The sequence below is a fragment of the Pristiophorus japonicus genome, chromosome 8 (assembly GCF_044704955.1).
Source record: "Pristiophorus japonicus isolate sPriJap1 chromosome 8, sPriJap1.hap1, whole genome shotgun sequence".
Lineage (NCBI taxonomy): Eukaryota > Metazoa > Chordata > Chondrichthyes > Pristiophoridae > Pristiophorus > Pristiophorus japonicus.
The window spans coordinates 203464603-203478381 of record NC_091984.1 but is presented as its reverse complement, the minus strand read 5'-3'; the positions used below and the strand labels follow the sequence as shown (position 1 = coordinate 203478381).

Genomic DNA, 13779 nt, shown 5'->3' with positions numbered 1-13779 from the left:
ATACCGTAGGGCTGTTGTGGAAACCCTGTGGTAACCAGGTCCAAGTATACTGTTGTCCTTGGACCGTGAAAGCAAACCACTGTCGAATCTCCGGTGCCAGAGTCACCGACCAAAATCCGTTGGCCATATCTATAACCGAGAAATATTTATGTTCCGGTTTGAGGGCATTAAAAATGGTGGAGGGATCTGCGGCCAAAGGAGCTTTTTGATCAATACACTGGTTAGCTTTCCTATAATCGACAGTCAAACGCCAAGTCTCATTAGATTTCTGTACCGGCCACATGGGGCTATTGGAGGAGCTATGTGTTTTAATAAGCACCCTTTGTTTCTCCAATTGCTGAATAACCGGTAAGATTCCCGCGATGGCAGTTGGACTGATGGGATACTGTTTAGTGCATGGAGGCTTGGTCCCGGTAAATGACGCAGGCTCCATCTGGAGTAGGCCACAATCGTTCTTATCTTTAGCCCATAATCGGGTGTTCCTTCAATTCTTCTTTCTTCAAAGTTCTAATTGACCATATCACCCGCCCATCCTCAAAATGCAACGATGAATCTATTTGGATTAGAACGTCCATTCCCAAAAGGGGTTGATCTACTGGGCCTATCCAGACCGGCGTGGTTAGTTCATGTGGACCCAGCCCTATATGTACCGGTGTTGTCCTTTTAATTTCCATTTTATGGCCCCCAACTCCATAGGCTGTATGTGCCCTACCATCCAACGGCAAAAAGTCTCCATATTGTAGGGGTAAGCATGTTGATTCCGCCCGTGTCTAAAAGACAGTCCACATCCTTATCGCCCATCCTCACAGTTATATATAGCCCATCTCCCCTCTGTTGTATTAGTGCGAGGAGGGGGGCCAGGGTGGGCTCTAATCGTTTTTTGCTATCCCATATAACTCCTTCTGTTGTTGTATTGTCAGTCGCTTAAATGCTTCTATGAGGTCGTTATCTTGTGACAAGCCTGGTTTGTTGGCTGAATTGTATCCCTGGCTGCGTCCTCTTCCCCAGCCATGACCTTGCTGTTTTGCCCTGCACGTCTTGGCCCAGTGACCTTCTTTCCCACAATAATGACATTTTCCGGGTAATTTTCCGAATTACTGTTTATCGGAATCCTGGAATTTCCATCCCATAGCCTGTACAGCTCGGACTTTAGCTCTCATATCCCGGTCTAATTGGTTACATCGATCCACCAATGCTGCAAAGGTAGTTCCTCTACCTTCCCAGTCCGGTAACACTACCTTAAGCATTTTGGACAGTTCTGGCTTTAGACCTGCCACGAAAGCTGCTTTCAGGGGTCCAAACACTTGTTCATCCATTTCCTCATCCGTATTATTCATACCCAAATGTTCTAGCCACGTGCATCTAAACTGCTCGTCATACTCCAGGACCTCCTCTGTTCCTTTCTGTAGGCAGGCTGCAATTTTTCCCCAGTCTGTCTTAGCTGGACTGAAGGCTTGCAGCCAGTGTTTAATTGCCTCCCATCCTGTGTCTAATTCTTGCTCATCCTGCCCCAAAGCTTCTTCTACCTTGTCGTGCAATTTTCTTCCCTGTGTTTTTGGCACCATTATGGTCAAAATTTGCACTCCGTCCCAGGGATGAAGTTGATATATATTTCTTAAGCGGTCCAATTGGTCCCACGTTTTCACTCCCCCTTTCTTTGGATTGGGCAATTCCTTGGATCATTTATCAATTTTCTCTGGGTCTGCCGGATCATGAATTAAGTATTCTGCATACAGCCTTTTCCTCGTTTTTTTGGTTCCGCCCTCATCCGCAGTCTCTTCTGATTTGACTACAACTCGTCTTTTTTTAAACGGGGCAAAGCGCACCCCTAATTCTTTATCCTCTGACCCTGTATCGTCGGAGGATTCAGAATCCGTATCTATTCCTCGGTCGTGTCTTTGGGTTTGCGCTTTTAATTTATCCAAACATGGGTACCCTGGGAATTGACCGATACATTTTCCTTTTCCTATTACTGTCTCTTGACCTAATGATTTTTTCCATTCTTTAATTTCACCTTTAAGATCTTTAACTTCCGCTTCCAGCTTTTCAAGTTCAAGCTTTTTCTGTTGCAGCTGTGCACAAACAGCTTGCAATTGGTCCTTTGTACTGGTCAGTTCTTGATCATGTTGGGAACGCATTATAATTTCATTCTGCTGTCGGATCTGTCCCATAACAGCTAGGGACCATCTAGTTCGCTCTTTATTTCTCATATGGGTCATTTTTCCTCAGACCCTTTTAATCTCGTCCAAGGACCATTGTCCTTTGGAGGTTCCGTACTTTTGTTCAATCTTAATACAGATTTTAGATAAGTTGAAATTGTTGCTCTATGTATTCTTTCAACTGTTCGAGAATTTCATCTAGCGAAACCTCAGGTGGTGCTTGCCCACCTTTAACAGTTGTAGGCAATTCTTTGCTCTTATCTCCTGCTGCCATAATACTGATTTCTTTACTGGGGTCTCAAGTCGTAGGCTTTCTAGCCGATCAATAGGTCAGTGATTAATTAACTAACACACCGCCGAACTTAGACGTCTATGGGACCTCGAGCCGACTACCAACCGGAGGGTTCGCAAACCGGAGGCTTTCAGAATCGCGTAGAAGGAGAGGCGAATTTAGACTTTTGACCGAGGACTTTTAAAAAGAGGAGACCTTACCTCAGTATGTCGGTTCGATGTCCAAAATTCAGTTTCTTTCCTCAGCGATCGTGTTCGTGACGCCAAAATTGTTAGATCTCTTAATTTCCAATGAAATACGAACTCCGATTGTAGTTTTAATGTCACTTTATTTTTGGCAGCAGTAAGAAGCTCTTGGCTTTAAGCCAGGTCTTTGTCCTTCTGAGACCACATGGTCAAAATGGCTGTATTTATACCGGGTTCAATTTACAGAAAAGAACTCGCCTTCTTTGACCTTATTGGCTCAATTAATAGTTTTTTAACCTTTTAATTGGCTCGCTACCCAAGGTCCTAAAATGTCAAGTTGATTGATGACTTAATGCAACATGCTGAACTGCACGTAGACATGGGAGTCTGTGTTTTCTCAACCTGTCTAAATGCAGCCTGTTTGAATTCTCTATCAGCCTGTGGCTTCCTCTCTGCACAAAATGGGTTTCTTAGATGACAACCTGTGGTGGTTAATGCTGAGGGAATTAAAAATTTCAAGACTGAAATCGCTATATTTTTGATCGGTAAGGGATATGGAGAAATGTGGGCCCCAACTATTTACAATCTATATGAACGACTTGGAAGAAAGGACCGAATGTAATGTAGCCAAGTTTGCTGACGAGACAAAGATGGGAGGAAAAGCAATGTGTGAGGAGGACACAGAAAATCTGCAAAGGGACATAGACAGGCTAAGTGAGTGGGCAAAGATTTGGCAGATGGAGTATAATGTTGGAAAGTGTGAGGTCATGCACTTTGGCAGAAAAAAAATCAAAGAGCAAGTTATTATTTAAATGGAGAAAGATTGCAAAGTGCTGCAGTTCAGTGGGCCCTAGCGGTACTTGTGCATGAAACACAAAAGGTTAGTGTGCAGGTACAGCAAGTGATCAGGAAGGCGAATGGAATATTGGCCTTTATTGCAAAGGGGATGGAGTATAAAAGCAGGAAAGTCTTGCTACAGTTATACATGTTATTGGCGAGGCCACACCTGGAATACTGCGCGCAGTTTTGGTTTCCATATTTACAAAAGGATATACTTGCTTTGGAGGCAGTTCAGAGAAGATTCACTAGGTTGATTCCAGAGATGAGGGGGTTGACCTATGAGGAAAGGTTGAGCAGGTTGGGCCTCTACTCATTGGAATTCAGAAGATTGAGAGGTGATCTTATCGAAACGTATAAGATTATGAGGGGGCTTGACAAAGTGGATGCAGAGAAAATGTTTCCACTGGTGGGGAGACTAGAACTAGGGGGCATAATCTTAGAATAAGGGGCTGCCCTTTTAAAACTGAGATGAAAAATTTTTCTCAGAGGGTTGTAAACCTGTGGAATTCGCTGCCTCGGAGAGCTGTGGAAGCTGGGACATTGAATAAATTTCTGAACTGATAAGGGAATAAGGGGTTATGGGGAGCGGGCAGGGAAGTGGACCTGAGTCCATGATCGGATCAGCCAAGATCGTATAAAATGGCGGAGCAGGCTCAAGGAGCCGTATGGCCTACTCTTGCTCCTATTTCTTATGTTCTTAGTAAATGGAGTTGAGATACAGATCTGCCGTGGCCTAATAGAGTGACGGAACAGGTTCGAGGGGCTTAATGGCCTACTCCTGTTCCTATGTTCTATGGTGCTATATTATTGACACCCCCCTCCTTTTCCATGAGAATCCCGTGCCTTTTTGGTGGAGCCAGCCCGTCTCTAATCATGGCCACGCATAATTTTGTCCTCACCTGTTATCGACATGTGCGCATTCTAGCAGTGAACACTGGACAGCAGTTGGGAATGGGAACCGTGATTGATAGTTTTCTTCCTGGGTCCAGGGATTCTGAAGCCAATTGTCCATTAAATCATTAAATATTTAGCAATTATAATCAAACCATAATGTTGCTAACTTTTGTAATTTAAACTGATAACATAAGACAGTCGAAAATGTCTTTCAAAAAGAAACAGTAGTTTTGGGAACGTTTCTGGTTTACTTTTTTGGTGAAATGTATATGATGTATATTTGAATATATTTTTATATTTAGAATGCCATTTTTGAAAGTGGAGAATTGGTTTAATGTTAATGTGTGATGGGCACTGAATATTGGGCTACAAAGAACAACTTGAAAATTTTACATCAAGACACTGCCAAAATTGCATTTGTATCCAGATTTGACTATTCCATTTTGCCGGTTCCAGTCTCTAATGTTCCTGAAGTTTATATTTTTGTCATATAGAATATAAAGCTGAAAGCTTTCTCTGAATTGATATAATCATAAATACAGATTTTCTAATTATAGTGACATTTTTATGTTTATCTATCTCGTTCTTTCAGCACCAATTGACTTTTAAGATTTTTACTTGGTGCTTTTAAGAGTTGTGCAGTTAAAATTTGAAAAAACAATAAAGGGGCTATGAAAACTTAATCCCGAGCTCTTGCCAGTGATCCTGTTTGATGTACTTTTTTTCTTCTCTTAAGTTCAAGTCGACTTCTCTCAGACTCCAACTGTATGGCACAGAGCAGAAACGGACAGAATGAGATGGAGAGACAAGAACACAAAAATGACATGGTCAATAAGAAATGGAAAATGGAGGCAAGCAAAGAACATAAAAAAGATTGCATGACCAATAGAAACAAAGAAGAAACAGTCAAATTAATGCAGAACCACAATGGTGACTTAATTCCAAATAATATCAAAGAGCAGGGCCACTTATTGGTCACAGAAGTGGGCAGCGCTATCAACTGCAGAACTTATAACTCGTCTGAATGTGTAAATGCTCAAACTATCTTTCCTATTGACTTTGATCAGTCTGCGAATGGAAATCTGCCATTTAAGACCTATACGCTTCAGACTAATGCTAATGATACTAATAAAAAACCTACAAAATATGTTCCGCCAAAACAAAGCTGCAAATATACAACTGCAAACAATTGTAACTCGCCTCAGGCAAGAGATGACAATTTACAGCAAGCATCAAGGAAGCAAAGATGGAGATTTGAAGGATCTTCTGATGCCAATATCACAGAATGTACGGAACAATATAATAATATAGCTTATGTAAACACTGATAATCACAGTCCTAGCAGCAGCAACCCTTGCCAATGCAAAGCCAGCGTAACCACTATTACAGCAGACAACCATAATGCTCTTGGTTCCAAGACAAGTGCAACTTCTATTGTGTCATCCAAAGAAGCAGCGAAGGCTTCAGAAGACAAATACAGTAATGAACTGAATGAATGTGGAATGAGTGACGAAATGATTCGGCCTCATACAAGGAATGACACTGAACAGGATCCTCCGATTGCAGAACAAGAATGGATGAAGCATTTTCAGCCAGCAGTAGATGTAAAGGACTTGTGGTGGCTGTACTTAAATGATGGTTCGGGATCCTCACCTGGGTTAGACAGTCCTACCAGTGTGGGAAAAAAGAGGTGCGATAACTTCAGTTGTAAGAAAAAACAAATTGTCCAAGGATTAAAAGGGTAGCTATCCATACCAGAGCAATTTGGGATGAATTTCATTTTAAATTTGAGGCAAACTGCAGTAAGATTATGAGCTGCATCACAGCGAGGAATTTCCAGACCAAATGTTGCAAATGTATATGGGTTCAGTGCAGTATGTTCCACTTATTCGGAAGTACCTGTATTTGCTGATGCAGTACTTTATTCCCTGTACATTAATTGCGAGGGGGAATGAATGTTGAATTGTATGAATTATTTGACATCACTGTTTTAGGCGTCAAACTACGCTCAGTACAGGGTAGTAGCACTCACACACCTGAGTCAGAAGGTTAAGAGTTCAAGCTCCACTCCAGAGACTTGAGCACATAATCTCTTTTGGAAGCATTGAGTGAGGAATAATTGGGTTTGAAAATCATTCCCTCTGTTTGAATAGCCTACTGATGCTGTTTAGGCTCACTCATCAAGAATGAGCATTTAGGTATTCGAGTGCTACCAGGTGCCTGTGGAATGATACTCTATAATTTGTCACCACTATCTGCAGACAATAAGAAAATTGGAGAGAGAAATTCAAGCCAATCTTTCTTTAAATATTAGCTAGGGGATCCGATCAAGCACAGTTTGGCTCTTTGAACTTGTCAAGCTGGATTTCACCCTGCATTATTTATCACGTTGTTGCATTTTATGACTTGAGAGTCAATGGAATTTTAACCCTACTTGCTCAGCAGAAACCTGGTGGGTGGACAGTTAAAATCGCCTGGCTCTCTTACCATGATCACAACATCTGCAATTTTAACCTGCTCTCCTGAGCAGGCAGCAAGACATGCACCCGGAGCTACAGGGTCCTTCTTTACATATGCATGTTGTGGCCCAGTGACATCACTGAGACCCAACTGTAATTTTAACCCAGGCCTGAGTGGGGAATCCACCTGCAGTTAAAATCGGGGCCATTTATGGGAAATAGATAGAATTCGGTAACTTTGAAACAAAGTTTCTCTTTACATTTTATTCTTCCTATACAGTGAGGAAAGGCTGGAACTGAACACATTTGGTATGGAGTCACCACTACGTTCCATGAATTCATCGCCAGTCAGAGAAAGGCCGAGGGGAAAGAGCAGCCTCCACAGTGACCTTTGCGGGAATGACTCTGTTTCACCAGTGAGGCTGCACGTTAATGAGGACAGTGGAATGGTGTCTGCTAATAATGTAAGTTTTTACAGTCTACTAAAGATTTATCACCAGAGAAAGAAACAATTATAGTCAGTAAGAGCCTTTGCCAGCACTTGGCATCCTTTTAGAAAGATCTGATGGAAAAGCAAATTATAATTTAAATGGAGAAAAATTGCGAAGTGCTGCAGTACAGAGGGACCTGAGGGTCCTTGTGCATGAAACACAAAAAGTTAATATGCAGGTACAGCAAGTAATCAGAAAGGCAAATGGAATGGTGGCCTTTTTAGAAAGATATAAGAAAAAGCAGATTATAATTTAAATGGAGAAAAATTAGAAAATGCTGCAGTACAGAGGGACCTGGGGGTCCTTGTGCATGAAATACAAAAAGTTAGTATGCAGGCACAGCAAGTAATCAGGAAGGCAAATGGAATGTTGACTTTTATTGCAAGGGGGATAGAGTGTAAAAGTAGTGAAGTCCTGCTACAACTATACAGGGTATAGGTGAGTCCACACCTGGAGTACTGCGCACAGTTTTGGTCTCCGTATTTAAGAAAGGATATACTTGCATTAGAGGCTGTTCAGAGAAGGTTCACTAGGTTGATTCCGGAGATGAGGGGGTTGACTTATGACGATAAGTTGAGTCGGTTGGGTCTATACTGATTGGAGTTCAGAAAAATGAGAGATGATCTTATCGAAACATAAGGTAATGGGCTCAATTTTGGCCAAGCCCGTTTTCTGACGTATTGCCAGAGTTGCACCGCTTATTTAGGTCCAGAAATGCGCCAGTAAAACATGTCCAAACTTTCCCCGATGTTTCTGCTGTAATCTGGACTCGCGCAGCGTGGCCAGTCGTCTCGGGGGTGGAGCCTGCGGTCTGTGCCGAAAAATGCAGCCAGGCCTTCTGCGCATGCGCGAGAAAAAAACCTCATGTTCTTGACATCGCTGAAATGGCCATGCATGCGCAGTAGAGCTCCGAGTTGGCAATCGGCCATTTTTAAAGAGCAAGTTGTGGATCGGTTGTCTATGACTCTCGCCGGTTCTCGAGTGAGTACCTTCCCAGTCCGCTGTGGCCCCCGAGTGCGTGCCTTCCCAGTCCGCTGTGGCCCCGAGTGAGTGCCGGTCAGTTTGCTCCCTCCCCCACTGAGCCTCTCCGGCTCTGAGTGAGTACCGTCCAGGTCCACTCCACTTCCCGCCCCTAGCCCAGGCCGAATGGCCTCCAATTTACTTACCTGCGCTGATTTCTTTAACTCTCCGCAAGGGTTTTCTCGAGAGGCCACATACGCTGACTTAATCAGAAATGGAGTAACTATCTGCTGGCCAAAGTTCACTAAATGGCCAGAATTGGTGTAGGTGGCTGGTTACGCCCCTCTGGGGGAAAACTTACCTTAAAAAAAAAAGTACTAAATGAGTTACGCTGGTGCAAATTGATTGGGAAAACTGTGGATTTTTAAGTTAGGCCAGAAAAGGCAGCGTAATCCAAAAAAACGGCGCAAATCACTGGGGAAAATTGAGCCCATTGAGAGGGCTGTACAAGATGGATGCAGAGCATATATTTCCACTCATGGGGAAACTAAAACTAGGGAGCATAGTCTCAATAAGGGACCACCCATTTAATACTGAGATGAGGAGGAATTTCTTCTCTGAGGGTTGTAAATCTGTGGAATTCTCTGCCCCAGAGAGCTGGGGAGGCTGGGTCATTGAATATACTTATGGTGGAGATAGACATATTTTTGAGCGATAAGGGAATAAAGGGTTATGGGGAGCGAGCAGGGAAGTCGAACTGAGTCCATGATCAGATCAGCCATGATATTAAATGGCGGAGCAGCTCGAGGGGTCAAATGGCCTAGTCCTGCTCCTGTTTCTTGTGTTCTAATAGTATGGGTAATTTTCAAGTACAGTATACAATTGCTTAGACTTAGCCCAACGGCAATCTTAAAAGGCCTATATGGATATCTGCAAAACAGTACATTCTGAATTTTTTATTATACAACTGTGAAACTAACCAACAAGGATCAGTTAATAAAAAGCAAAAATAAAATTGCATGTGCTAGAAATTGGAAACAAAAACAGAACATGCTGGAAACACTCAATAGGTTAGGCAGCATCTGTATAGGGACCAGATGAGGTAACGTTTCCGGTCCAGTCCCTTTGCCAGGATATATAAGCAGTTAATGTTCCACTTTATGACAGTGTATTTGAAAAGGCCTTGTACCCTGTTGAATTTTGATCTGCATGTACACAAACTACATGCTAATACAGTTTCCTCTACACACCTTTGGCTCGTTTGCCATGAAGGAGTTCCGAATAGAGCGCTTGCTTTGGGAGTCTCGTGTCTGGCATGCAAACAATGTGGCCGAGAGCATGCAGAAATCAAGCGCAGGCAGCAGAAAGAGCGTGCTGCAAACCAGTCCCACCCACCCTTTCCCTCAACAACTGTCTGTCCTACCTGTGACAGGGACTGTGGTTCTCGTATTGGACTGTTCAGTCACCTAAGGACTCATTTTTAGAGTGGAAGCAAGTCTTCCTCGACTCCAAGGGACTGCCTATGATGATGATGAGTATCTGCTGAAAAGTGGCTTCTGGAAGCCAAAGCTTGCATCATTTATATAACTGTGTTAAATGGGAGGGAGGAGGGTCCTTAGATGTTTAACTTATTTTTGTTTAACCAAAACTTTCAGTGATCAACTTAGAACTGAGTTTATATTGGAATCTTTCAATTTCAGAAACTTAACTTGCCAAGCCTAGCAAGTTATATACTCTTGCATGTTAAGTGCATTTTTTGTGTTACAAGGAACCATATGGGTTATTGCAAATTAACTTGCATTCATTATGGAAGATATCTTCTGTGTATAAGAACTACTAAACAATATGTCAAAGTTAATGAGGCTTGTCAAATTCTCTTAAGATTTATCGAGATGAGTGTTCACCAACAACTAAACTGCAACGTCTGCTGGCTGAATCTCGACAGATGGTCGCTAGCCTGGAGCGCAGCACTCAGCTTCCTCTTGGCATGTCATCCTGTAGTAGCAGCAATAGCAATGTACGGGTAAGTGAGCTTCCACAAAATGATTTCTGTATTTAGAAGGTAAAGAATGATAATACGTAAATGGAGAAACCTACCTCATATTGCTGTACTTCACAATCAAATAAAGATGCCATCACAGTCATTAGCATATAAACTGCAGAATTTTTATTTTAAACTTCCCACTATTTGATTTCTCTTCACTCTGTCCTCCCCAAACAGCTCTTTATCATGATTTGAAAAGTTAATTTATGTTGAAAATTGGGTTGCTGATGTATCTATACTATAATTAACATGTTCTGTCCATCTCCTTTCTTGATCTGATTTGGGCCCTAATAACACATGACCGTGAATGTATTATTTCTCCTGTGGAATTGCAAGGCCAGTCAGATGTCACAGCCTGTACGAATGGCGATGAATTGCTGTACATTGGGCTGTCAAGCTCTCGCTACTTTAATTTCCCTGTTCCAGGGAAAGTGTAAGTTTGCAAGGCATCGCTTCCCATCGCAATACAGCAGATTAGCCACCAAACCATGAGTCAAACCAGGGAAAAGTGGTTGCTGATGAACATTTGAATTTACTGCCACGGTTTCACTCACCATGTTGAGAAGGAGACAGAATCTGAGGTAAGCATTTAAATCCTCAGCCCCCTGACAGGGAAGGATCTCAGACCCATCACCGAGCACAACAACGTACACAAGTATAACTAGATATGGAGCGCAAATATCTACAACCTGCAAGTTTTATGTAGTTTGCAATACAAGAATAACTTTGTATCAAACCATGCGCCGAAAAGATTGTGTAAATTCCTTACACAAAAAAGTGAACATTTGAGGGAAAGAAAAATGTTAAGAGCTAATTCACCTGTTGTTTTATTTCAACAAATGAAAAAAGCAGCAGTGCTCATGAGAATGTTGGCCAAATGGTTCGGCCTCAAGAATTCGACTGTCTTGTTAATCGTCATCCGAAGTCAACCTGTGCACCCACTTAAGGCTTGCTCCCACTCTTCAGGGGCCATTAATGAATACAGCACAGGTGTCATCACCACCCCTCTGCCCAACAAACCAGTTTCCTCCCCATTCCTGAGAATTGCCCAATGTCACCCACTCACTCGACCAAACAACCCTGCAAAAAGCAAGATTTCTCTTTTCTCCCAGCCCCCCCGCCCCCAGATTTATGATTGTTGGTGTGAGAGCTAGACAGGGACACTGGGTACAAATATGGTAAATAATTTTTTATATTAAGTATGGTAAGCCTGGAAGATAGAGTACCTTTACATGTTCTGCTTTTGTTTCATTCAGTAACAACTGGGGTGGGGAGATGTCATATCTTTTTTTTTAAAGTGGGTGGGAGGTGCTTTAAGATTCAGAGCCGCTGCTTACCATGGATTTTAATCCTGGATTCCCCATGTTTCACCACATCATACAGGGAGGAGATGCAGAATACCACAAAGTATTTTCCAAATTTATTTACATTTTATCTGTGAACTTTGACACAGATAATGAGCTAGTAGCTTATAAAAAGAGATACTAAATATTAGAAGTTTGTATGGAAGAAAATGTTGAAATAAAGGTACAAAATTAGATTTTTATACATTATTTGTAGGTGACTAAAAGTTTTTAGATATTCAGTGTATTCGTGTAATTTATGAATGGTTCCTAAAATCTAGATGCTTAGTAAGTGACATGTTACCTACTGTTCTGACACTGCACTCTAAAATAGGTTACCAGAGTTTACATAGCTGTACCTCATATTTACAGCACAGAAACATGCCATTCGGCCCAACAGGGCTATGCTGGTTTTTGCTCCATATGAGCCTCCTCCCACCTTACTTCAACTCCCCGATCAACATATCCTTCTATTCCTTTCTCCCTCATGTACTTATCTAGCTTCCCCTTAAATGCATCGAATTAAGATCCTAGTATTGTTTGACATTTACAGTTGGGTTTTCCCCTAAGAAGCAAGTTTGCAAGACTCATGGCAGAAGAGGAGTCCCTTACACATCACTGGAGTGCATTCTGACAGGTCAACCAGGGGAGAAAAATGACACTCTGTGTGGAGATGTTCACAGGTTGGATAATCCTGAGCCCTTAACCAAGGAAAATATCATGATGACTCCAGGAACTAATTTTGAAGGGGAAATTGGAGACAAGGAGAGTGGACAGTGATAGGGAAAGATACCTAAACTGCTCAAGTATTGACATAATGGGCCCAAGTTTCCACATGATTTGCGCCTGATTTTTAGGAGCAACTGGTGGAGAACGGACTATCTTAGAAATCGCAATTCTCCACATTTTTTTTTCTGCAGTTCTAGTCAGGTAGAACAGTTCTACTTTGGAACAGAATTTTTTCTTCAAAAGGGGGCGTGTCCGGCCACTGACGCCTGATTTGAAAGTTTCCACAGTGAAAACGTACTCCAAACTAACTTAGAATGGAGCAAGTGAAGATTTTTGTAGAACTGAAAAAACCTGTTCTACACATTAAAAAATCAGGCGCAGGTTACAAATTAGGCGTCCAGAACGAGGTGGGGGGGGGGGGAAGGGAAGTCATTAAATTCTATAATAAATCCTTATTTATACTTATACAAATAAATCCAACCCGAATAAAAATTTATAAGCAAAGAAAAGATTAAATAAACCATCTTCCTACCTGTGTGAAAGTGCTTCAGCCAGGGAGAATGCTGCGGGGGGGGGGGGGAGGAGGAAGCCGTTCGTTCCCGCGGGGGGGGGAGGAGGAAGCCGTTCGTTCCCGCGGGGGGGGGGGGGGAGGAGGAAGCCGTTCGTTCCCGCGGGGGGGGGGGGGGGAGGAGGAAGCCGTTCGTTCCCGCGGGGGGGGGAGGAGGAAGCCGTTCGTTCCCACGGGGGGGGGGGGGGGAGGAGGAAGCCGTTCGTTCCCGCGGGGGGGGGGGGGGGAGGAGGAAGCCGTTCGTTCCCGCGGGGGGGGGGGGAAGCCGTTCGTTCCCGCGGGGGGGGGGGGGGGGGGAAGCCGTTCGTTCCCGCGGGGGGGGGGGGGGAGGGAAACGGCTGCCTCAACTTTCTGAGGCTTCCTGCAGCCTTCTCACTGCTGCAAGAAGCCTCAGTGCTGATGTGCTGATGGCAATGTGCTTTTATTAAAAAATGTTCAAAAATTAAACACAAAGAACTACAAAAATGGCCGAGTGCCAATGTTTCCTTCACACTGCGCGTGCGCGAACGCTCCAACGCGCACGCACAGCGTTGCCGGCAGGAAAAAAACTAATTTAAATGGTACCCGCCCCCTCCCACTTACAAAATCGGCGCAAGTGGTAGGCTCCGCCCCCCTGGGCGCCGCGCCAAGCAGACATGGAGCTGCAGGGCGCTCCAGAATCGCGAGGTTTTTTTTCGCCGCGAAAAACGGGCGCCCAGCTCGGAGGGGCGCCCGTTTTTTATCTTGTGGAAACTTGGGCCCAATGTACCTTACAACTCAAGTTTTATTTCATTTTCAGAGTCGTCTTAGAAGATAATAGGCTGTTGTTTAAGGAA

At 43.3% G+C, this 13779-nt stretch overlaps 1 protein-coding gene across 4 annotated transcripts in view; it reads left to right on the top strand.

The window, feature by feature from the left end:
* Nucleotides 1-13779, top strand: part of ccdc62 (coiled-coil domain containing 62) — a 49536-nt gene that overhangs the window by 26487 nt on the left and 9270 nt on the right. For 2 of the 4 annotated variants that reach the window (XM_070887786.1, XM_070887787.1), the window contains exons 12-14: nucleotides 5107-6060; nucleotides 7110-7293; nucleotides 10163-10303. In XM_070887786.1, coding sequence (XP_070743887.1) covers nucleotides 5107-6060; nucleotides 7110-7293; nucleotides 10163-10303 — 1279 coding nt within the window. Of the gene's footprint in view, nucleotides 1-5106; nucleotides 6061-7109; nucleotides 7294-10162; nucleotides 10459-13779 lie in introns of those variants that run through there. The other 2 variants (XM_070887788.1, XM_070887785.1) reach the window with 1 other exon arrangement.